Below are 23119 nucleotides of genomic sequence, written 5' to 3'. Positions count from 1 at the left end.
GTTTTTTGCACTTTAGACAGATTCATGGTTAGAGCCTGATCCGTGTCTCTGTGTGTGCCTTATTTTAGTGAGTCAAAAATGCACAACAGTGGCATTACAGATTAAAAGGTTTACAGGTTTGCTGTTGTTGGTGTTCAGTACTGCCATCTTGTATTGGTAACTTGGGGCATGTCGGTCTGCTTTGAAAGAGTTGAGGGCATTCCATAAAAAACTTGGAATTTCTGGCTTGTGACTTATTCAGGATACACCTAAAGACAGCCACTCTAGGGTGGCCCTGAGAAGTCAAAAGGACTGGGGCATACTTATAAGAACTAGGATGTTATCAGGTGTTATCAGGAAAGAAAATACAAGGGTATTTTTTAATCACAGGATTGTATAATACTGTAAATACATGTTTGCTAGTATCTGTTTAATGTTAAGTTGCCACTTCTGCAGCTGTTACATCATGTTAATGTCTCTCTTCTGTTTTATTTCTTCATTATTATTTTTCTTTAGCTTTGGCAGCATTTCGGGCCTCCCTGCTTTTCCACATTTTTTTCTAGTTGCTGGTGTTTTCATAAGTTGGAGTCCATTTGACCTCTCAGGGCCACTGTACCATTCATACTACACCAAAAAAATTTACTAACAGACAAACAATTAAATGACAGAGACGTTCCTGTTTTTCACTATTGAAAAAACACTGTTAATGTACATTTTTTCCAGTGAATTAACAGATAATTCCTATTTTAAGATTGCAGGACAGTAAAGGCAATTACACATTTACTTATTTTATTCTTACAATTCGAAACTAAACATTCATGCTAGCAGATTTCTTTGATTCACTACAGCACTATGCCTTTATCAAAAACTGAGATTTTGGATATGAGAAGTTCTGGCACAGGAAAATACATCATTACAACAAAAACAACCTGATTTTAACGTCTACGTTTTTGGTCACTGTGTGGTTGCATTTCTAACAGCTCGGCAGCACTGAATCAGAAAAAGTGGTGGGCCGAAGAAGATGCTGAAGACAGAAAGCTGCTATACCAAAACCAAAAAATCTAAATTAAGTGACACTAAACACTGTAACTGTAAACTTGTGGGCTTCTGATACTTTTTAGAATTTAACAGGACACTTTGTGCACATCTAATCTCACCCGATTTGACCCTTTTGTCATTGCTGACCTTGGGCCGAGGGTTGTGAGTTTTCTGGAGTTTGGTTTATTTTCTGCTTGAGTTTGATGTTAATGGGCCTTTAGTTTTGATTCATGCTCATGTTAGTCATTTATGCTTGGTTCATTGCTATCACTAGTACTCCTGTTTTAATTTCATTCCTAAGTTGTTGGTAAATGGCCTGTATTTTGTATAGCGCTTTACTAGTCCCTAAGGACCCCAAAGCACTTTACACATCCAGTCATTCACCCATTGGTGATGGCAAGCTACATTGTAGCCACAACCCTGGGGCGCACTGACAGAGGCGCTCTGACCACCACCAGTAGTGGTGAAGTGTCTTGAAGTGTCTCCAAGGACACAACGACCGAGACTGTCCAAGCCGGGGCTCGAACCGGCAACCTTCCGATTACAAGGCGAACTCCCAACTCTTGAGCCACAATTGCCTTGTGAGCCCCTTATTTCTTATAGTAATGTAGTTCCATTATTGTTTCTATTTGTTCTATTTAGTTCCCGCTGCGTTCCCTTTCGGTTCCTTCTGTTTTCTCTCTATATTTGTCTGTCTTTTACCGTTTCTCTGTCCCGTACCTGTTTTCCCTTGTGTCAAGCTCTTTCTTGCTCCCCTGATTAGCTGTGACTAACTTGCTGTTTTATCATGATGATAAATAGAGAGATGCAGTTGAAATTGCATTGCATTTTCCTTCTGTTAACTCTTTTCCCTGTAAATACAACATTTGACAGCCTTCCCTGTACCCTTAGTGATGAGTCCATATATAAAAATAAGGAGGGGGATTGACGGCAATTAGAATGTTTTCCCAGATTACTTACAAGGGCAGACAAATATGTAGAGATTATTCTCCCGATTATTCTCCTGATGCACACTCAGTGATTTCTGTAAGTAAGCCTGAAATATGACAGAAAAGAGCTTTAAGGGTTACTCCCATAAGCTTTGAAGGAGTTAAGAGTTCTGTTATCTCAGGAATTACATGTGTATTCTCCAGACTAATTTCACTGGTCCTTCCCAGTTAAGATCAAAGTGAGCTTTATGTGACCCACAACGTAAAATGGGCTTGACACCTTTCTCAATCTTTTGTTCTTTTTCATTTATTGATGTAACAAAGGATAAAAGTTTTATTCATCTATGGCCTGTATTTTTATAGTGCTTTACTTAGTTCCTATGGACCCCAAAGTACTTTACACTACATTCAGTCATCCACCCATTCACACACATGGCAAGATGGCAAGCTACATTGTAGCCACAGCTGCCCTGGGGCGCACTGACAGAGGCGAGGCTGCCGGACACTAGCGCCACCGGGCCTTCTAACCACCACCAGTAGGCAATGGGTGAAGAGTCTTGCCCAAAGGACACAACGACCGAGACTGTCGAAGCCGAGTAGCCGGCTCGAACGGGCAACCTTCCGATTACAAGACAAACTGCCAACTCTTGAGCCACGATTGCCCCTATCTATCTCTCAGCAATAATCAGGAAGCACACCTATTGATAGTCTAAAGGCCAAAAAGTACATGGTGTTGTGTAAACATATTCAAATGCTATTTGTATAATGTAGCGTACAGAAGGTGCTATAGCAAAAGCACAAAATAAACAGAAGACTGACCCTTGTCTTAAATAGCTAAATGACAGATTGCATTATGATCTGTTTTTTTGTCTATTTAAGTCATGTAGTGTTGTAGTTGAATGGATAGCATGCATCCAATACTGTTTTACAGACTGGTCACATACTTTGACTTCGACGGTACTTTGACTGAAATCACTAAAAAGTCTTTTTTCATGCTACCTGATAAGTGAAGGGAAGAAAGAACAATATTACAGAAAAAAGTACAAGAAAGTGCAACCGTGTTTTAGATGCTTAAGAAAAGTTACTGAGTTACGTTCTGCTACTTGAAGTTGATGCTATATTCAGTGACTAATGAGGGAGTGCGTACGAGCGTGCATCAATAATGTATAAAACACATCAATAATCTTTTGGAGGGTTAAACACAGACGCATGCGCACAAATTGTTTTGACTGCTCACTTGCACAAGAACATCTTCACACATCTTATCAACTGATTTAGAAATATGACATGTGACGTTGCCCAAAGTATCAACCTTCAGAGGCTGTAAACAACAGAGCAATGAAATGCGAAGGAGACAAACTGGAAACTTGGTTCAAAAACATTTGATTTTAATGCATCGTCCTAAAACGTCCTGGTTTCATTTGTCAGATGAATCCTCTGTTCTTGATTGATTTAATATATTATAAACAGGTCCTATTGAATTGATAGTTTTTTCTTTATTCTTCTTTTTTATGTTCTGTGTAAGTTGACCTTCAGTGTTCTGAAAGCTGCTTAAGATAAAATGTGTTAATATTATTATTAAATAAATACTGCCACTTTTCACACACCTCTTAGAGTTTATTAGTGTTACAATTGTACAATTGTACATTGTACATACATTACAACTGCTTCTGCTAACTCTACCTCTAAAATGCCTCAGCCATCAACTAAGAACACCAAATGTTTTGCTGTTGGCTGCTGTGTGTGTCGTTCTGTGACACCCACTGAATTTGAATCAAATGTAGAGTAGGGCCATTCTTTCCTTGTTGCTAGAGGGGCTTCAATAAATGTTACCAAGGGACACCTGGGGGCAGCACTGAGAACTTTGAGGATCTAAACTATTGATCCAAGGAAGATGTTGAAGATAGGATTTATTTATAAAGCCTTTATAAATATCATTGTAAATGTGAAGGAAAAAAAACCATATACAACCCACATAGAAACTGGAAAACCACGGACCCGGCATCTGGCTTAAATACTCTTATGAACAGGGTGAGCAGGAGACAGATCATATCTGTCTATCACGTGCATTCTATTCTCTCTGTATTTATAATGAATGTTGTATTATTACTCATGTTATTGTTAAACCTATTCAAGAATATCCTAAAATAAAACTAAAAACAAATTAGTACAATTTGTGCAATTTAACGCCAGGTGATTTTTACCCGATATAATATACCTAACAAAAAGCACTTGGCATCAAAATATATCAAAATATGACAACACATGACAAATAAGAGTGGGCTTCTTTTATTTTCAGCTGTGCCATGCTCCAAAAAAAAATGTTCCAAAATTACAGAAAAATTAGGAATTCGAGAACAAAAAATTCCTGATCGAAAAATTAATGACACTGGAAAGTTGGTCTTTGGTCCACCCATTCCTGGGACATTTGAGACTTCTCTGGTGAAGGCACAGTTTCCTCGACATGCAAACAGCTGCAAGAGAGAGAAACAAAAAAAAAAATTGCACTTTTTGGTGGGTAAAAATGAACATTTGCCTAAAATATTTTTTTCATCATATGAATTCCCTTGGAAATAACACTTTTGTGATATGTATTCATAACCACTGCAATAAATTAGAATAACGTGCAAATTCCAGGACCACTTTTACTTCCTTAATTCCTTACATGCAGTCAATACACGCAGGGTAGTAATGGTGTGGATACACTTCCTGTCCAAGACAGTCAGCACACCTCACTAAGGGACTACTGCTTTCTGCTGCCACTGGTCCTGCCTCAGCTGCAAGAGTGCCAGGGGTAGGGATGTCGTGCACGCTGAAGATCAGGACTTGAAATGCGGCAAGGTCGTCTGATTTTATACACTAACACCATCACCGGGTGAAATCCACCCAGAACCTACTTTACCCTCCATCACTATTGCTGGGTGTATATCACCCGAACACGTCTGTAGGAAAAAGCGGGCTTTGGGGTAGGGAAACACCCACACCTTCGAATACGTCAAAGACAATGCTGAAGCTACCCAAGGACTCATAACACTCAGACAAATGCAACATATTGAAAATCATGTAAATATATCTTCTCAGGTGAAAATCTCCCAGCGATAGTGTTCTAGGGCTAAGAAAGGTTATGGAAGGACAATGGTGGACGTTCTGTTGGTTTGTTGGTTTATATTGAGTGGTGCAGTTGTATTCAGTCATATGACATTCTAGATCCTTAGAAAGCATTGAAGTTAAAAAAGAAATTAATTAAAACTCAGAAGAAGCTTTAATAATAAAATGATAATAATAATAATTTGCTTAATCTCAGTACATTTATCGATCCTGACGACTTACGGTGGAGGTCGTCCACCATTTGGAAGGTTGGTGGTATGATCCCCTGGGTCCTCTAATCGAAGTATCCTTGGGCAAGTTACTGAATCCAGAGTTCCCCTTTTTTGTGTGAATGTTGCTTGTAGTCAGAAAGTGTTTTGAATGCTCAAATAGAGTAGTAAAGTACTGCATAAGTACCAGCCCATTTACCTCTTGTTGCCGAGATGTTCATAGTATCTCGTCATGTTGCTGTTTTCCCTTGTACATGTTAAACATTTAGTAGTCTGTGGACTCTGTTTTCTCTGCTACACACTCTAACCTATCCTGTCAATGTCACATCTAACAAATGAATGAAAGGCATCGGCAAATATCAACATCTGGATTACAGTAAATGTTGTGGTTGAGGACTGATGGTTTAGCACTATTTTTCAGCATCTTGTTACACCTTTAAAGTTTACGTGTAAAGTTGTTTTTAGTAGGATGGCACATTGATTGTGTTTAACCTCCTAAGACCTGAACTCTTTCATGGCATGCATTTTTAATTTCTCTTTTCTATTTGGGCTGATTGGGACCTGATGAATGTAAAAACAAAGAATTACATGATTTTTTTTTTTTTTAATCTAATTTTTGTTTCTGAGAAAAATGAGATCCACATATGAGGACATTCATTTTAAATTTCGATAGAACAGTGACAGTATAATGTCCTCGTATGTCGATATCAGGCCCTTGTAGAGCAAAATTTTGTATTTTGGTCTAGACAACCCAAAATGTGATGTCCACATATGTGGACGCCAGGTCCTAGGAGGTTAAATATCAGAATACTCCCATACCTTGGTACCTCTATTCTGCCAGAGTAATTTGGTTTTACAAAAGCAGTTTTATCTCTTTTTAAAAACAAAGGTGTTGCAGTGCTCGCCTTTAATCAAAAGACAACTGAGTAGAAGATGCATTTTTATTAAAAAAAAAAGGTTCCATTCAGTCACTGTGACGACGGAAATGTTTGCTAGCAGGACTTATCTCATCTTCACTGTCTTCCTCTCTAAACCGTCTCCTAAATCCTCTAGGAAGCAGATCCTCCTCTGCTTCTCCTGCATCCGGGTTGACTTCATAGTCAGCTTCAGCAGCAGCAAGGGCATTTTCATCTTGATGACCTTCATTGCGTTCTTCTTCATCGTTGCTGCTGTCAGCATTTTGATTATCATCGGCAAAATTATAACCGCCATAATTGTGGTCATGTTCAATATCGCTGTTATTGTGGTCATTTTCAGCATCAGCGTTGTTGTCATCAGTTTCAAAATGAACGTTGAAGAAATTGTCCAGATCGATGTGATCATCATTGTCATTGTTGGGAAGCTGCAGAGGTCTTGCAGCTGCATAGGAACGTGGTATAATGGCTATAAACGGATACACGGGATTTTCAATGAAGTTGTACCTCTCTACCCCGTCACCATCTTCAGCCGTTTCATGTGGTTGCTCTACATGAAAGATCAGTTAACAAAGTCACAGCTGATCAAAATAAACTTCAACACTATATTACTTTTCTTTTGTGCAATAACAGATCAAGTTCTTACCCTCATTAGGCTGAGCATGGGCCCCATCTCCTTGTCCCATCATCTGAGATTTAAAGATACCACAAAGAAATAAGTTATTCAAGTTAAGCAGTACATTTCCCAGCTCTACTCTAGGCCACTCTCAAAAATCTCACTTTAAATATCTACCATCAGCTATCAATGTTACAGCATCGAAGTTAAGTGTAATTATAAAGCAGTTCCCCTAAACTCACCTTCTTCTTTTTTTTTGAGAAATTGCTCTATGAAAGCATCCTAGTTCAGCTGCGTGATTATCTGCTTGTTGCTGAAGTGAAGAATAAGTTTCAGTTGCAACATTTAAACCTGCATTGTAACTGTGCAATAGCTATAATGTCATAAGAATGACTAGAATTCCATCCCACGAGTGTTCCATGAAATTCCATCTCAGGAAGGCCAACTCTGATGGCCTTCATCAGGGCTTATGTAAGCTTTCTTAAGGACTGCCAATTGAAACCAAACGTTTCATTTTAATAGAGGAAAAAATGTTTTTAGTTAAAACACATCTCAAACAAAAATAAGCAATCAACACATTTCCTGTACATTATTTAACCATTACCCTGAAAGCTAAAACATCAGAGGTTATGGATGGGTTGTAATCTTTAATTTTTTTCTGTAATACTTTCTATAATACTGTGCAAAATCTTGAGTCACCCTTTATTTTATTTATATTTTGCTTCCAAGGGGCCAGAATTTCTTGTAATTTTTAAAGTGGTCTTGAGCCATAGTTCTTCAGTGTCACAACGGGACTGAACGGACTCACGCGCAGGCTCTAAGTTTTGAAAACACAAGAGTCTTTATTACAGCAACACCAGGTGATCTATTTACAAAGGTGAGGGGAAAGCCGGGCTCCGGGGGTCCACACACAAATGGGGAAAGACGCTGAAAGTCCACACACACTCCGTCCACTCCTCACGCTCCTCTTCACACTCCACAGAAAACACCATGGCTTACTCCACTCCTCGCACACTCGATCACTCAGGTAACACAGGGGTTGGTCCAGGGAATGAGGGTCGGCAACGGTCCAGCGACGAAACACAGAGCTGCCATCTTATAAAGGAGCTGGAACACTCTCAGGTGATGAGCCACAGGTGCGTGGGCCAAGGGCAGGAGCCCACAGGTGAGCTCCGCCCAGTAAAGCACCCATCACTACAGTAAAGCATACCTGGATAGACAAATACATAATGAAACACTATCATGGCCTCCCCAGAGCCATTTATGTTTGCATGTTTCAGCAAACTCCTGCATGTATTTCCCATATTTCCCTAGCAAAATATAAAGGAATGAGTGATTACTTAAAACGTTTACACAGTATTGTATAACAAAGGTTTTTACAGTCATAAATTAATAGTTTTGACCTCCTTCAGCCTTCTCTCTACTTTCTTGTTACTTGTTTAAGTCATCCTTCTAGTCCTTACCTTTTGTTTGGCTCCCAGTGCACAAGCTGAATTCAATGAAGTTCTCTGTAGAGCTGTGACATCATTCTGTCTGATAAAACATTGTCCAGGTGATAATGAAGCATCGTCTGACCAACCACAAAGACGATGTTGGCACCTGTAGCTCAGAAATTTAGCCAGCAGATGGCAGTGCATGACAATGGCTATTTCAGCAGAGGCAGCGTCATCACAGTCTGCTCAATACAGCAGGAAGAACAAATGAATGAGACAAAAAAAATTAGTTGCAAATGCCACGTACAGTATACGGGGATTGAATTCTGAGTATTTCACAGAGATTAAAGGGATTTAGAGAAATGTGCTTGTGTGATAACCTGTTAGGAAAGTAGCATCTGCAAAAGACAAATCAGGATTGTCTAATTCTGCTTTATCCAAAAAATCCTGACATCATGTGGTTCTGAAATGTGTGCATGTAAGATTTCAGGCCAACATGGCAATCTGTTGGTACAAACCAACCAGGAAACATTTCTGAGCCCCCTTACAGAGGAGTACTTATGTAGAATTTTGATGTATCAGCACTTTAACTGAGTATTTATTTTTTTGAAAACTTTTTACTTTTATTTCCTACATTTTTAAACAGATATCTGTACCTTCTGCTTCTTTAACAGGCTTGTTACGTTAGGTTAAACGGTATCATTTATAGCGTTTATACTCGGGGGTTAAAGTAGGCCCTGAAGAGGTCCAGGTGTCCATAAGTTGTGGCCGTGGCACTTCAGATTCAGATGTTTCTATCAGCTCAACAAACATCAGCAAACACACAAACTGTCTGTGTGCATTCTGCCTCACACACCGTGAGGTTGGTAACTAAAGGTCCAGCTGCTGTATTTCACAGGGATAGAAATGAGTGCGCGATAACTTCACTCAGAGATGTAGAAACATGTAGGAAGACAGAAAGGAGAGACTTTATATATAAAGATAAGAACTTCTCAGTGACGCTTGATTAATGGCAAATTTAAGGCTTACGTGTGATGTCATAATTTTAATAACACGATGGATTTATATATGATGCGTTTTGATTAATTATGCATTTTCATTTTGTGAAACGTTCCTGCAAAACAAACAAAGTTACACTAATGTTATGTTACTCAAATGATGCATGAAAATACTGTTTAATAGTTATGTGCAAGATAAACAGGTTAGTTTGCAGTACTGATGTGAATTCACAGTGAAGCGCTGTGTTGGACTGGTGCACAGTGGCTGAGGTGCTGATAGTCAGATTTAGGTTACAGCAAGTGTAGCAGAGATTAATTTGTATATAATCTGATGATGCTTAGATGAATTCGGTGAATTCTTACTTTATACTGTGTGGTGTAAAGGCAGTATAAACAGTATAGTGTCCGGGTAGGGGATGGACATCAGCAATGATAGCTTGTGAAACTGCTGACATCTTGCTTAATTCAGTTGTGTAAATCCACAAAGAGCAGCAGGTGAGCTGATCACGCCATGTACACAAAGAAAATCTGCTGGAGCTCACATTAGAAGTTATTGTGAGCTGTAATTCTTTTCCCTATGCTGATCCACTTCAGCCAATCTTAGGGTTTTCCAACCTGCTGAAGTAAAGGGTTCAGTAAAGGGAATTTTAACACATAACAGATTCATTAGAATTTGAATTTAAATTTGAATAATTCTTGGTTTTTCATGTAGCAATATTATTTTACTAACATATTAATATAGCACAAGGCTCAGTTAACTTTGTACAGAAATAGCTCGTATAATTGTCCTTCAAGAAGATACTTTTTACTTTCTTTCTTTGAGTGCATTTCAGAGCCTGTACTATTTCACTTTTAATGGAATAAAAAAACATCAACTTTTACTGGAGTATTTTTTAACCCAGGTATCTGTACTCCTTCTTAAGTAAAGAAAGTCTGTACTTTTGCCACCTCTACCCCCTTATAGCACTTGTCTCTGGTGGCCAATTCTTTCTCCTTTTCTTCCCCTCAAAGGAAAATGGAGGTCAGGGTTCACCTTCACAACAATCCCCTGGATGTTATTGAGTACTGACACAACCTTGAACTCTAGCAGAAGGACATAGTAGCTCATCAGCATGCCAACCTGTTAGTTTATTTTGTTAATATTCGTTTATTAGCACTGGAACAAAATGCCTCTCACCTATGTTCCTGTTTTCTAGTTCAAAGCAAAGCATTGCTCATGGGTGCACTGACTTTTATTTAACCTGTACTGGCTTTATTAGCAAATACTTTGACCCTTCACACACCCAGACAGACAGCTGAATGTCATAGTCACTGTTGTGTAAGGCTGCTGACGCATGGAGGAGGATAAAGTTCATTCTACCCTAAAGTGGGACATTCAGTAGTTCAAATGTGTTCCAACCAGGACTAGTAAATGTTTCTTCATGCTGGGTTTTTCTTTAACTCTGAAGTACTTATTTTCTGTAGAGGCAAAGACATTTCAAGTCAAAGGGGAATCAGCTAAGCTTTTCTGTGCACAAGTCGTTTAATAACACATTTGTAAGGTGTAATAAAGTTAAACTTTTATTGCAAACCGAACATGGTCACGTAAATCTTAAACAATTTTTACAATTTACAGTACATTTAACATTGTTACATACTGTATACATATTTAAGCATACCTTTAGTCATTTTTTTGTTGTTGAATATACATTAAAACTAGTACACAGAACTCCAAATATACAAACAAACTTAAATACCGTCAAACTGCATTACAGCAATATTAAAATGGAATGTTCAGTTAAAGTGTCAGCCCGTCCGCGGGCCGCCGTTAACATTACTGCGTGGTGGGTGGAAGACTGGAGGAATGAGGGGGAACGCGGTCGGCGAGCAGCTCTCCCCAAAACATTGCACAACACATCCCTCTCGTCGCCACCTAGCAGCAGCAGTGCGCTCTCTTTCCATCTATCTATCAGCATTGTTGTTTTATGTGCAAAAGAAGACGTGAAACATCATTCGAGTTCTAACGTGTCACATGTTAAAGACAGAAGAATTGGATTAACTTAGTGCTACATCTTTCCTCGATAGTGACTTCAACAAAACCAAAAAAAAAATCAGGTGCAGAGCGGATAAAACTCTGATGTTAGTGTCGACACAGTCAAACTCAAATGATGTAAGTTCTGATGGAGAGAAAAAAATATATAAAGGCACCTTGTAGAAAAATTAAATTAGCCCATCTGTCTCTCTGTAACATTCGGTTTTTAAATAACTCCCTTTTCAAAACACACGGAAAGTACATGAAAAGAAACTAAAGCACCAAAATGAATGTCATCTCCAAGCTACTCATTCGCGCTCAAAAGGTAAGGTCCTCACAGGTGGTAGCAGAAATCTCAAGAGGGAAGGTTTTTTTTCGCTACAGAGATGAAAATGGAAATCTTCTCTGGGCCTGGTCCGGCCTTCCTCTCTGAAAAAGGTGGGAGCCTGGACGTGTGCTTGTATCTCGTGGCGTCGGGATCAAGGGGAGCTTTTAAGCTGCCTGAGTCCTGTGTGCAAACGACCTCCACTATCAGGAAATAGATGAACAACTGAAGGCTGAAAGGGGACTGCAGGTAGTGAAAGTAAAAGCTTGAGGATCAGAACTCCAACTGGGCATCCTCTTGTAGCAAGCATTCAAGAGTTGCAGAGGATGTGGCAAAGTACGCATGTTTAAAGTCTTTGTAGATGCAGAGTTGTCGCGGGGGTTAGGTGTCGGAGATGTCCATCATTCTGATGGTAAACATTGAGTGGGGTCACGATGCAAGTCCACGGGCATGCCTCGTTTCATGCCCAATAAGTCTAAACTAGTGTCTATGATAAGTGCCTGTGTTTAAATCCTATAGGTAGGAGTCCATAGATGGGGCATAGGAGAAGCCCACAAAGGCCTCGGCCGCCTCTTTGATGCTGGCTGTGACGAGTGCACTGTCTGGGGAGCAGCCGATGGAGCTGGGTACCGGCTCGTCTGTGAACTCCGGATCAAAGTGCCGCAGGTCATTGGGCCCCGTCTGCATGAGAGAGGACGGAGCAGGGAGACAAGCAGGAATTAGCCAACCTTTAAAATACCTTACCATAGTTGGAAATGTATTAAGTGAGGATGTTTCATGCTCTTTAGTTACGTTGTGTAAATACTAAGAGCGGGTACAGTGAAAATTCATAAAGCTGACCTTCTCAGGGCTTAACAGAGTATTAAAAAAAGGGAGCATACCACATTGGGGTTGAAGGGAGGGGTGATCTTCTTTGCATTGAGGTCATCCCAGTTGATGGGGGTAAAGAAAATGTGGTTCTTAATTTCAATCTGGAAAAGAAATGACAAAACAATTAAATGATGCTCGTCGCCACGTGTGGTGTGTAAACGATCAAATGAGATGGAGACTTACGAAGTCGTCGGAGCAGCCCAGTCTCTTTGTCCGGTCTTTTTGCAGCAGGCCCTCCAGCAGGTGTCTAGCCGAGTTGGAAATGTTGGGTTTCAGCTGCAGTGGCTTGTTCAGGATGTTGTCGTACATCTCTGCTGTGTTGCGGCTGTAGAACGGAGGCTGGTGGCAGAATAAAAGAGCAAATTAGCATAAATGCCTGTAATATTTCCAGTGTTCCAAATAAGACAACAGCAAATATCTAATTTTATTCCAATTTAAAGTAATGTAATATGATTAGAAGTACTCACCAGGCCATACAGCATCTCATAGAGAACAGCTCCTAAACACCACCAGTCTACTGTCCTGTCATACGGCTGCTTGTGCAACACCTCAGGAGCCAAATACTGCAGAGGGAGAAAAAAAAACAAAGATGATAAGAAATGGTAAGTTAAAACGGTCAGCTATTACAGACAACTGTGAGAAAAAATTAACAGCAGAGCCACACTGGACAGCTTCTCCTTACCTCTGGAGTACCGCAGAAAGTTGATGTTGTCCCATTGGGTTCAATGTTCTCCTTGCAGAGTCCAAAATCTGTGAGAATGATGTGTCCCTGGGAGTCCAGCAGGATGTTTTCTGGTTTCAGGTCTCTGTAGACAATGTTTAGTGAGTGCAGGTATCCTAGTGCGCTGGCGATCTCTGCTGCATAGAACCTGGCTCTGGGCTCGAGGAAGCAGCGCTCTCTCTGCAGGTGGTAGAACAACTGGAACATAGAGGGAAACAGAAAAAAAGTGTCTTTGAAACAAGTGCAGAGAGCAGTTTTGTTCCTGATAACTAAACTTGATTACACTGTTAGAATTCTATATATAAGGAGGCGTAGGAAATTAATGGACGAAAAAGCTACAATAAAAAAAGACAGAGACAGAAAGGAAACCGGATGGGAGGAAATTAAGAGGCAGGATGGCGACGGCTTAAAAAGTTTGACAAGAGAAGACAGATGAATCGAGGACCAAAGGTGGAGTGAGAGACCAGCAGGATGGAGGGAAAAGGAGAGAAAGGAGAAAAAGAGAGCAAATGCATCCTGCTTCCTGATGAGGCCCATATTTAATCAGCACTGTCTTTGCTCGTCCAACAATCACAGGAAATTAGCTCGATTAGAGGCACACCAAGTCTGAATGGCGCTGCTAATTTTGGCCCGCAGTTTTTTCTGCTGTCCCAACCACCCCCACCCCCCTCCTCGATGATTTCCTGAGAGGTGTTTCCTTTAGTTTAAAAGGAAAAAAAAAAACAGAGAGCAGCAGCTTCTATTCTTCTTCTCATGACAGGATATCCCCTCTGTCTGTCTCTGCTCTGTCTCATCTTTGTTTCTGATCTGGAAAAGCATTACTATCCCTTTAAACTCCTTCTCAGTTTACAGGTCACGTCTGGTGCCTCTGTTCCCTTTCGTTTCTTCCTCTATCTCGAAGTTATCCTCCAATTTATTCGACCTTAATTCCAGCATTAAATAGATCAGACTGTCCATCTTTCTGCGTGTCAGCAGTTGAGCTAGTAACTCACTTCTCCGCCATTGATGTAGTCCAAGATGAAGTACAGTTTGTCCGCTGTTTGGAAAGAATAGTGCAGGCCCACCAAGAACGGGTGCTTGACATTCTTCAACAGCACATTCCTCTCTGACATAATGTGTTTTTCCTGATTGAAACAAAGAGAGGTGATTAGGAGGGTTGACATGAACACACCTTGCGTGGTATGCTTGCAATTTGTGTGTACGAGTTCAAATTCAAAAACATGTCTGCAAGCACACATACCTCCTTCTTCTTGAGAATGGCCTTCTTCTGTAAGACTTTGACAGCGTAGAAGTTGTCATCCGTGCGATGGCGTGCAAGCAAAACCTTTCCGAAGCTGCCCTTGCCGATAACCTTGAGGAAGTGGAAGTCGCTGGGCTTGGCCGAAGGATTGGATGATGGGCCGAGGTTGATCTGTTGGGATGGACTGGGCTGTGAGGGAAGGACAGAGATGATTAAAAAAAGTTGGAGCCATAACATGTATGATAAGCATGAAAACAGAGGATATGCGTGTATATTGCACAATTCATTTTACTTACAGGAGGAGAGGGGTTTGTGTTCATGAGCTCAGGATCCTGAGGAGGACTCAAGTTCAGGATGGACTGAACCTCGGAACTGAAATCCAACAACAACCACACCGAGTTCAAACTTAGTTCATCTCCACACAAATGTCCAAAGATTTGCACTAATATGAAAAGACTGACATCATTCCACACATCAAATATTTCTTCAATGCAGTATAACTAGAATGTTTGGTTGGGTTTCCCAATGTTTCGATCTCCACTGAGCGCAGAACAATAATATGAGTCAGATGTGAGTTGATACTCACTGCTTGCAGGCGTAGGAGTTTGTGGCTAGCCTCTGAATGAAGTCGTTCAGACCCATCCTCCTTTGTTTCATAAAAGCTGCAAAACAATGGAAAAAAGAAGACGGATGGAAAGATTATTTACACTGGACTAAAAAGGAAAAAAGCAACATAGAGATTCCACTAATAATCATCATCATCATCATCATAATCATCATCATAATCATAATAATCATAAATTAAAATCTTGTTGTTATCCATACCCGTGACTAATGCCACTAGCCCTCTAGACTTCGAGTAAGTCAGCACTGGCTCTTGCGTTTCTGTTATGACCGTCATGATGAGTTAAAAAGCAGCTCCGCGATTCCAGACTGCCAAAAACCAAACTATAACCATTTAGCCCTGGCACTCGCTTTACATAGGGCTACGAAGAGGGAGGAGCTGTCTCTCTCCACCCCATACGCCACAACACTCCATACCCCCTACTCCACCTCCCGGGTGGGCGTGATCCTCGGTAAACATTTAGCTTTGGTAAGTGAACCAAGAGAAGGCGATCGATCCCGTTTTTCGACAAATCAGCGGTCGTTGCGCTCCCAACGCGTCACGGCCGCACATCAGCTGTGCTTGCGTCAAAAACATGGACAAAAGGCAGAAAAAAAGATGTGACTACTACTGTACTCACTGTAAAGCCGGTATTTGCATAAGTTTGTGCAATACCATTCCAACTTTAACACCCCCGAGAGTAAGGCGAGAGTCAGGCAGTCTGAACCGACCATGAAATAAACACATTTTCAAACTACACACAAAAACTGCAAACACAAACCCTATGGGCAAATGAAATCCAGATGTATCCAGTAAACAGCGTAACATATGGTGCCACTTAGTGTTTCAGGCATACAGAATGGACTTTGTCTTACAAATGAGTGCACACTAAAACAGAACTGATCGAGACATTCGTGACTGTTCCACAAGTCCCTGTTTATTTCTGTCATTCCTGCACCGTGTGTATTCGCGCTGAGTGTACAGTAAGGTTCAGTACAAATAATTTGATAGCCTCGTCACGAGGACTATCAAGTTCAATTTTTGGCTGTTCCTCTTTTAAAACCGTCGGGAGTGACGCAGGCTGTCCCGGCACACAAAGGACAAGAGGGAGAGCCTGAGCCGAGGGAGGCCAGATGCCAAGAAAAGCCACTGGTAGTGGAAAAGTACAGAGTGAAACTCCTGCACACAGTCGGTCCAAAGTAAAACAGAGGCAAAACAGTCTGTTTTTAACTTACCAGTAAGAAAAAAGCAAAGCATTAGAATATGAGGGTTGAAAAAATGTGGGTAACAATGCAGAAAATGATTAGTAATGATTAGTTTTCTGCGCTGGCACACTTGAAGAGCAGACGGGCTCAGTTATACACGGTTATGTAAGGCACCTGGTTCAAGTTCTATCTGCACCCCTCCGTGGAATGTGTGTAAGATGATATCTCATGTGAAGGCCAAAAACACTTAATCGAGACGCCGATCACTGTGTGTAAGGAGAACGGAGATAAACGCACTCTAAGTACCAAACACAGACATCTAAGTACCAAAGTGGCGCCGCACAATTTTTGAAACACAAGCAAAATGCATTTTTAAAAGATCTCAATTCCGTAGTTAATATCAAAAGAAAAAAAAACTGCACTGCAATAAGTTTCCACAGAAAACAAACCTTTCAGCTCGGAAGTTTTCATTTTGTCTACCTGCAGCATCACCGGAGCTCAACAAGTTGCAAGAGAGACTTACCATGCTCTCACCTGCGCTTTTAAAGAGACTCTCTATCAGCAAGACAATTAAATAGATATGAGCATCATAAATCCAGGTCATGGGATTATGGGATGAATGGGAGCCCCCCCCCCACAAACACCAAGTATGTGTGCCTGTGTTTTCTTCGCAGGACACACTGACACACACAGACATGTACAAACTGTGTTAGAAGCGCTTGCTTTGCATTAGTTAACTATTACGCATACCTGCGCCGTAAGTGTATAAAAAAACAACCTACAAGTGTACGATCCAAATACAACAGCGATTTTTTTTTCTTTCTTCCTTTGTAAAACGATTGCCGGTGTTTTCAAAAGTATACTGAGCGTACTTACACGTCAGAGATGTCGTTTTGTCTTTCATGTGGATGCTTCTATATCTCAATCACTACTAGAACAAAGGTTTGGCTCCTCGGCAGGGAGGTAATCGAACTACGCCGCATTCCTTTTCTTGAAGACCTTCATCCAGCATTTTTTTTTCTTCTTTCTTTAAAAGGGCGGAGACGTCCCGCCTCTATTTCCTTCCACTCTCCAAGTTTTGTGTTCCGTTGCATGGTTGCATGACTTTTCTCGAGGGCGGGGGTTTTGCTGCCTTCAAATGCTCCCCTTGAGTTTGCTCGAGTTTTGAGTTAAGCGTTTAAACTTTGAAGTTTAATTTAAAAATACCCCGTGCACATGTTTATTTCCACCTTACATTGATATGGATTTAAAGGTAAGGCTAATATTAAGTATGAGCTAATCCTCATCATCCATCTGTATTGTATACTTGGGACTGTACTTCCCTGTGACAGCATTACAAAGCTGGGTTATAGTTAAAGGCTAAGTGTAGAAGAATAATAACATTTCCCCCTTTAAAAAAAGTTCATTTTCATATCCAGTGTTTTCCCACCAGCCACCTGAGGTCATTCACACGCTGGGCTCAGAATTAAAAAAGATGCAGAAATTCACAGAGTTGGCAAGTTGGCTGTTGCCCGTGTTTGGGCCTTTAATTAACCTGTCTATTGATGAAATGCTTTCTCATTATCCTGATATTTTCTTACGGTAGTGTCTTTCATGAATTTTCCCATATTTCTTTTTCTTTGGGAGTCTTTGGGAGTGAGTGAGATAAGGCATCTCAGTGATAAGTGAAAGGAAGCAGGGGAGGTGAGGATACAAATGACAAGGCAGTGATCATTTATTGCAGTTCTGCACGAACTCTGACGTAAACTGTGCCTTTTTCAAAAAAAAAAAAAAGTTGTGCAATGCAGTTTATGTTATTTTTATCTTAATTTTTTGTGGGTATTTATTAACAGTGCCTTGGCACACCTGTGTCAGGAGCAACAGGAGCAATGCCGAGTTCTTATTGATTAATGAGCTGAACCTTGGAGCTTTTGAATATGTCTGCTTTTCATGAAATTATTTAGCCTTGGTCTATTCTGAGAAGCCCTTTTCTCTTTTTTGATCAGGTGCGAGCATCAACATTTATATAGTCGGTTAAAAACAGATTACATAAAAGTTATAAATTGCTTTGCAAGTTATGACATGACAACTCTGTACTTGTTGGAGAAACACTTGTTGGCAAGCGCAGCTGTAAGATGTTTCTTGTGGTTGTTCACCAGGTTTGCACACGTTACTAGGGGGGATTTTGGACCACTCCTCTTAACAGAAACTCTATAAAACCTTTCAGTTTCAATTGTCATGTTGGAAAATCCACCTTCAGCGTTCTCTCTAAGGGAAGGAGGTTCTCTGCCAAGATTTGATGGTGCATGGACCCTCAGTGCCAAGAAGTCGTCCTGTACCCTTAGCAGAAAAACAGCCCAAAGCATAATGTCTCCACCTCCATGCTTGACTGTGGAGATGTTCTGTGGAGGTGTTCTTTGGGACATGCTCAGCATTTCTGACATAGCAGGTCGAGTTGATGCCAAAGAGCTCCATTTTGGTTTCATCTGACCACACTTTCTTCCTTGCCTCTCTGAATCATTTAGACGTTCAGTGGCAAACTTAAGGGTCTGTACATAAGCTTTTTCAGCAGCGGGATCCTGCAGGCGCTGCAAGATTTCAATCTATTACATCGTAGCGTGTTACCACTCGTGTTCTTGGCGACCGTGGTCCCATCTGCCTTCAGATCATTAACAAGCTCCTCCCGTGTAGTTTGCAAAGCAGTTCGTAACTTTTATGTAATGTGTTTTTTATATCTGGATTTTTAGTTGACGTTCTTTCTCTCTCCATTAAAATGAAACTTCCATAAAAATTAAAGACTGTTCACGTCTTTGTACGTGAGCAAATTCAAATTCAGCAGGGGATCAAATAATTATTTCCCCCACAGTCTGATTGATATGTTGGCTAATAGGAATCTGCACACTGTAGTTTTGCTCACGGGCACTTATAAAACTACCCTGCCAGTCTTGGTGTTCTGAATCGAACTTTCTAGTCTCACACTCAAAGATGAGACTTGTGCAGAGTCAGGTTGTTTCCATGGGTGACTCTGCAGTTTTTTAAATACAGCCTCAACTTTTTACTGCTGTCTCTTTTTCTCCCTTAAGTCAGGGCAAAATCTATTATTAATCTGCCCACCACAGCCACCTGATTCACACACTCACACATACACATAACGCTGAGCCGGAGGGCAAAACAAACCTGCAGGGAGTCTGAAAGGACATGCACGCAAACACAAGCACCCACAAGCCTGAAGAGAGACCCACAGAGCACACTTTCTAAAAAAGGGAGAAAGGGCACAAGAGTACTTGGAAGCACATCCTAAATTTGCTCCACATGCCCGTCCTCACTGCACCACCAAGAACTGAGTGAAAGATATTTATTATTGAGGCAGTGCAAGGTGTCGTGGGGTAGTGACATCCTTCAACGGGCATTTAATCTACGATTCTGCGTGACACTTCAGCAACACTCCGCGTGGGATTGAAACTGACATCTTTTATCAACATTCGGAAAATTCAGAAATGCCACACAAGTTGAAGCATCTAATATTTCTTCCTTCAAAAATAGCAAGATGACAGGAAAATGACATACCAAGAGAGAGCTGCTGTAGTGCTGAACTTGAAAAATGAGTCTTTAGCAGAATGACTTGCATTTTGTCCTCAGAGGAATGGCTGAAAATATAGCCATTTCTGCACTGAGGGAGAAGATTTAAAAAGATGACGATGAAGACGAAGAAGAAGACGCTGCCTTACCTTCGTCAGGGTGTAAGCATTGATCTTCGCTCTGCACTTGTTTGGTCATAGCCAAGAGTCGAATGAAATGAGAGCAAAGTGTTGAGCGAAGATCAGAAGAGAGGAAGAAATTGGAGCGAGGGAGCGGCTGTAACAAAAGGTTCTCTCAGTGTTTTTCCTATCTGGCCTGCTTTCGCCTCAGGATTCGCAGGCTGCTCCAAGCTCAGGCCCGAACAAGAGGAGGCTCCCACAATACTCACGCTGTGTGTTTGCTGCCTATGTGTGTGAGACACTAGTATGTTATGTAACCCGTGAGTGGCACTGCCATCAATGCCAAAGAAATAACTGACTCACACAGAGACCCTGTGAGCCATGAAAGGACAGGATGGGGTTGACTTGATGCAGGATATTAGAGTTGTAGTATACATGGAAACACAATCCTGCTGCCTCATCACACCCACCTTTAGCATAGCCACACATACACAAAGACCGACATGTGCCCATTTTCATCCTGTTTCCGGCATCTGGCATCCATCTATTAAATACGCTCATCTCTTTGAGCCTCTCATCCGTCCATGTCCTAATGTCCACTCTTTGTGTGTCGAGGATGGTGAGGGTGCTTGTGAGTAAAGCTGATCTGGTGATGAATGCGAATGAGCCTTGGCGATGAGGAACCAAATGACACTGTTATATAAAGTCCTCGGCTGTTCACAGAGGACAGCTAGGCTTTTATTTTGGACATGGAGGACTGTCAGTGAGATGGCCCGCTGGGTCACCTGTGGCATTTGAGGAGTATATGTTTGGCCCTGAAGTTTCCTAATCACTTCCTTGAAGTAAAATGGCATGTTACTCAATCACCAAAAATTCCCATTTCCTTGAAATGTTCATGTAACTCCAGGAAGACACTCATGATAGTGTCAGAGATGGCATAGCGTTTTACTAGAAAACCGTTACATCACTGTTACATTTTTATTTTTATCTGTGATTAGTAGCTTAGCTGATAGATCTCTATTAAAGGTCTTATTATGAATTTTTAAGGTGTAATACAAATTAATGTGTTCAGACTTTCTTCTCAGTACTGTGATATCACTTTGGATTTGCAGTGTCATTATGGATTATGAATTATATGTATATATTTGTGTTGTATTTGCAAATATGTGCGTGCCTGTGTGTAGGCGTGAGCAGCATGTTTGTCTGTTAAGCGCTGAAAGGCAGGTTGACACAGGTAAGTGATGCGTCATACACGCAGGGAAAAAAGAGTAAATAACAGCTTTAAAACAGACCTTTTGATAATATTGAACAAAAGGAAAATTTGAGAACACGCACCCCCGCATGCACACACTCAAATCCAGGCTTAGCAATTAACATGTTATATAAACCTGCTGCCACAGGGAAAAGCACCATAAGTCAATGTGTACATGCTTTATAGCACTAGCATACTTGTGTTTCCAGTAAGGGTTTCTTTTGCAAGTAGCGTTGGTTACATAAGACTGCACTTATTGAGAGGAGTAAAAAAAATAACACAGGCAATGTTTCCTCTGTAAAAATTAGCCAGTCAGATCCCTGCTCCCTATAATTATTATTATTACTGGATCAATCCCTCAGTCTTTGTCTCTCTGCACCGCTTCATGTGTCACATACATCGGTGCATCACTGTAAACGACTCATATGTGACGGTCCTCAACTTCTAAGTACTCCAAAAGCCACTAATTGCTCAATGTGGATCGACAGGATGTAGCAGCATGACAGCGGAGGCCACAGGAACAGCTTGTCACCATCTCCGCTAATTGCTTGGATTTCTATCCATCCGCTGAAAACTCCCATTATTAACAGGCACACTACTGCCAGCCAAAAAAACCCAAAACAAAACATCAGACTATGGTTCTTGTCACATTTCTTACCTGCAGATCTGCAGCACAGTTGCTGCAGTAGTACAGAATGCAAGTTTACTTCAGGACTGTGCTTAAGCTCAAACAGGCACAGATTTAAAATGTTTTGCCGACTATGAAATACCTTTCTATTGTAAAGGAAAATATATTTTTTTAGTTATAAAAGCACTGAATTTTACGAGGTTTTGTACAGGCCTTGATAAGCAACTATCACACCGCTGTTATCGAATGCAAATTTATCATATTAATTGTTAACTGATCATTTGAAAACCCTTTTTTAAACTATGTGAGTATAACTGAAAAACTCTAGTTAAGTGTCTGGTTCGTCAGCCTCCACACATTTGAGAACACTTTCAAAATGGCTAGTCATTTTTCTAAAACTCCAAAGTTGTTGGTTACTCCAATGCAAAGCAACTTAAAATCTCAATACCAGAGTGTGTACTTCTCCCTTCACAGAGCAGCCCAACTGCCTCAAACCACAGCAGAAAGATAAGCTGCATCAATGAGCAATTGGACAAGAAGAAACAGACCTCTAACAGGTCCTCAGATGACAAAAGTCAGATTTGTGTAGGGAGTAGTACACGCCATTGTACTGCACCTTTACTTCTTAGAACAAAAATATTTGTTCTAAATATTTTACACTACAAATGCTTATGAATGAGAACATTTCTGTAGCGATAACGTTTATATGATAAGCTTTTAGCAAATGACGCACTTTGATTGTCGTCTAATCACTGGAAGGTCACTGGTTCAAATCTTAGCTGCTCCAACAAGTTAAAGTCAAGCAAGGATACAGCCCAAAGAAACTGAGCCTTGAGCTGCCCCTGATGCATTCATCAGTGTGTTTTTGTGAATGTTAGACGAGACATACAAAAAAGTACGTATATAATTGTTAAAATGAGCTCAACCTTAGCCATTAAAAGCTTATTTCTGCAGTAATAATAAACAACAATATAGTAACAGTCATATAACACTGGTATTGAAATGCAATATGGTTCTTCTTATGGTTCCTTATAGCACTAAGTGACATTTACGTATTACTTAAAATTGTGCTTTCTACACAGTTAATGATAGTACAAGCAAATAATTTAATTGGAAACAAATAGCTCCTAAAGATTCTGTACAATTCCAGCGCAAAGCAGGAAATGCTAAATGTTTCCTTTCATCTGATATTTATTACTTAGAATTAATAAACTGAATTTGCAAAGAGGGAGGAAAGTGGTTCGTGGGCACGCACACACACAGACACACACGGACATACTCGGCGGAGCCTATGATTTGGCTATTGTGTTAATTGACAGCCACTGAACGAAGATAGGCAGTGTGTGCCAAAACATGTCCCGC

The 23119-nt window shown here is 40.7% G+C and overlaps 2 protein-coding genes across 5 annotated transcripts in view; both read right to left on the bottom strand.

The window, feature by feature from the left end:
• Positions 1-6227: 6227 nt before the first annotated feature.
• LOC148098390 (uncharacterized) lies at positions 6228-7143 on the bottom strand. Its single transcript, XM_087852446.1, has 3 exons — positions 7036-7143; positions 6824-6866; positions 6228-6727 (listed from the first exon to the last, which is right to left on the bottom strand). Exons 2-3 carry the CDS (start codon positions 6864-6866, stop codon positions 6228-6230), a joined length of 543 nt encoding a protein of 180 aa, XP_087708572.1. The 5' UTR covers positions 7036-7143.
• A 3614-nt stretch (positions 7144-10757) lies between these two features.
• sgk1 (serum/glucocorticoid regulated kinase 1) overlaps positions 10758-23119 on the bottom strand; it is a 34866-nt gene continuing 22504 nt past the window's right edge. Inside the window, exons 1-10 of one of the 4 annotated variants that reach the window (XM_006797185.3) lie at positions 19908-20065; positions 14978-15053; positions 14688-14763; positions 14392-14580; positions 14144-14275; positions 13113-13349; positions 12898-12993; positions 12614-12769; positions 12442-12531; positions 10758-12241 (exon numbers count right to left, since the gene is read on the bottom strand). In XM_006797185.3, coding sequence (XP_006797248.1) covers positions 12074-12241; positions 12442-12531; positions 12614-12769; positions 12898-12993; positions 13113-13349; positions 14144-14275; positions 14392-14580; positions 14688-14763; positions 14978-15053; positions 19908-19956 — 1269 coding nt within the window. In that variant the 5' untranslated portion in view covers positions 19957-20065 and the 3' untranslated portion in view covers positions 10758-12073. Of the gene's footprint in view, positions 12242-12441; positions 12532-12613; positions 12770-12897; positions 12994-13112; positions 13350-14143; positions 14276-14391; positions 14581-14687; positions 14764-14977; positions 15054-15216; positions 15359-17076; positions 17261-19907; positions 20066-23119 lie in introns of those variants that run through there. The other 3 variants (XM_006797186.3, XM_006797187.3, XM_087851813.1) reach the window with 3 other exon arrangements.

Source organism: Neolamprologus brichardi, chromosome 15 (genome assembly GCF_056152115.1).
Source record: "Neolamprologus brichardi isolate AB-2024 chromosome 15, ASM5615211v1, whole genome shotgun sequence".
Classification (NCBI taxonomy): Eukaryota; Metazoa; Chordata; class Actinopteri; order Cichliformes; family Cichlidae; genus Neolamprologus; species Neolamprologus brichardi.
The sequence above is the reverse complement of the archived record's forward strand: the minus strand, read 5'-3'. Positions and strand labels throughout refer to the sequence as shown.

Coding starts and splice junctions, on each gene's coding strand:
- LOC148098390 (XM_087852446.1), bottom strand. CDS start 6,866: ATGATGGGACAAGGAGATGGGGCCCATGCTCAGCCTAATGAGG. Junction 6,728..6,823: donor CCATGCTCAGCCTAATGAGG/GTAAGAACTTGA, acceptor TCTTTCATGTAG/AGCAACCACATGAAACGGCT.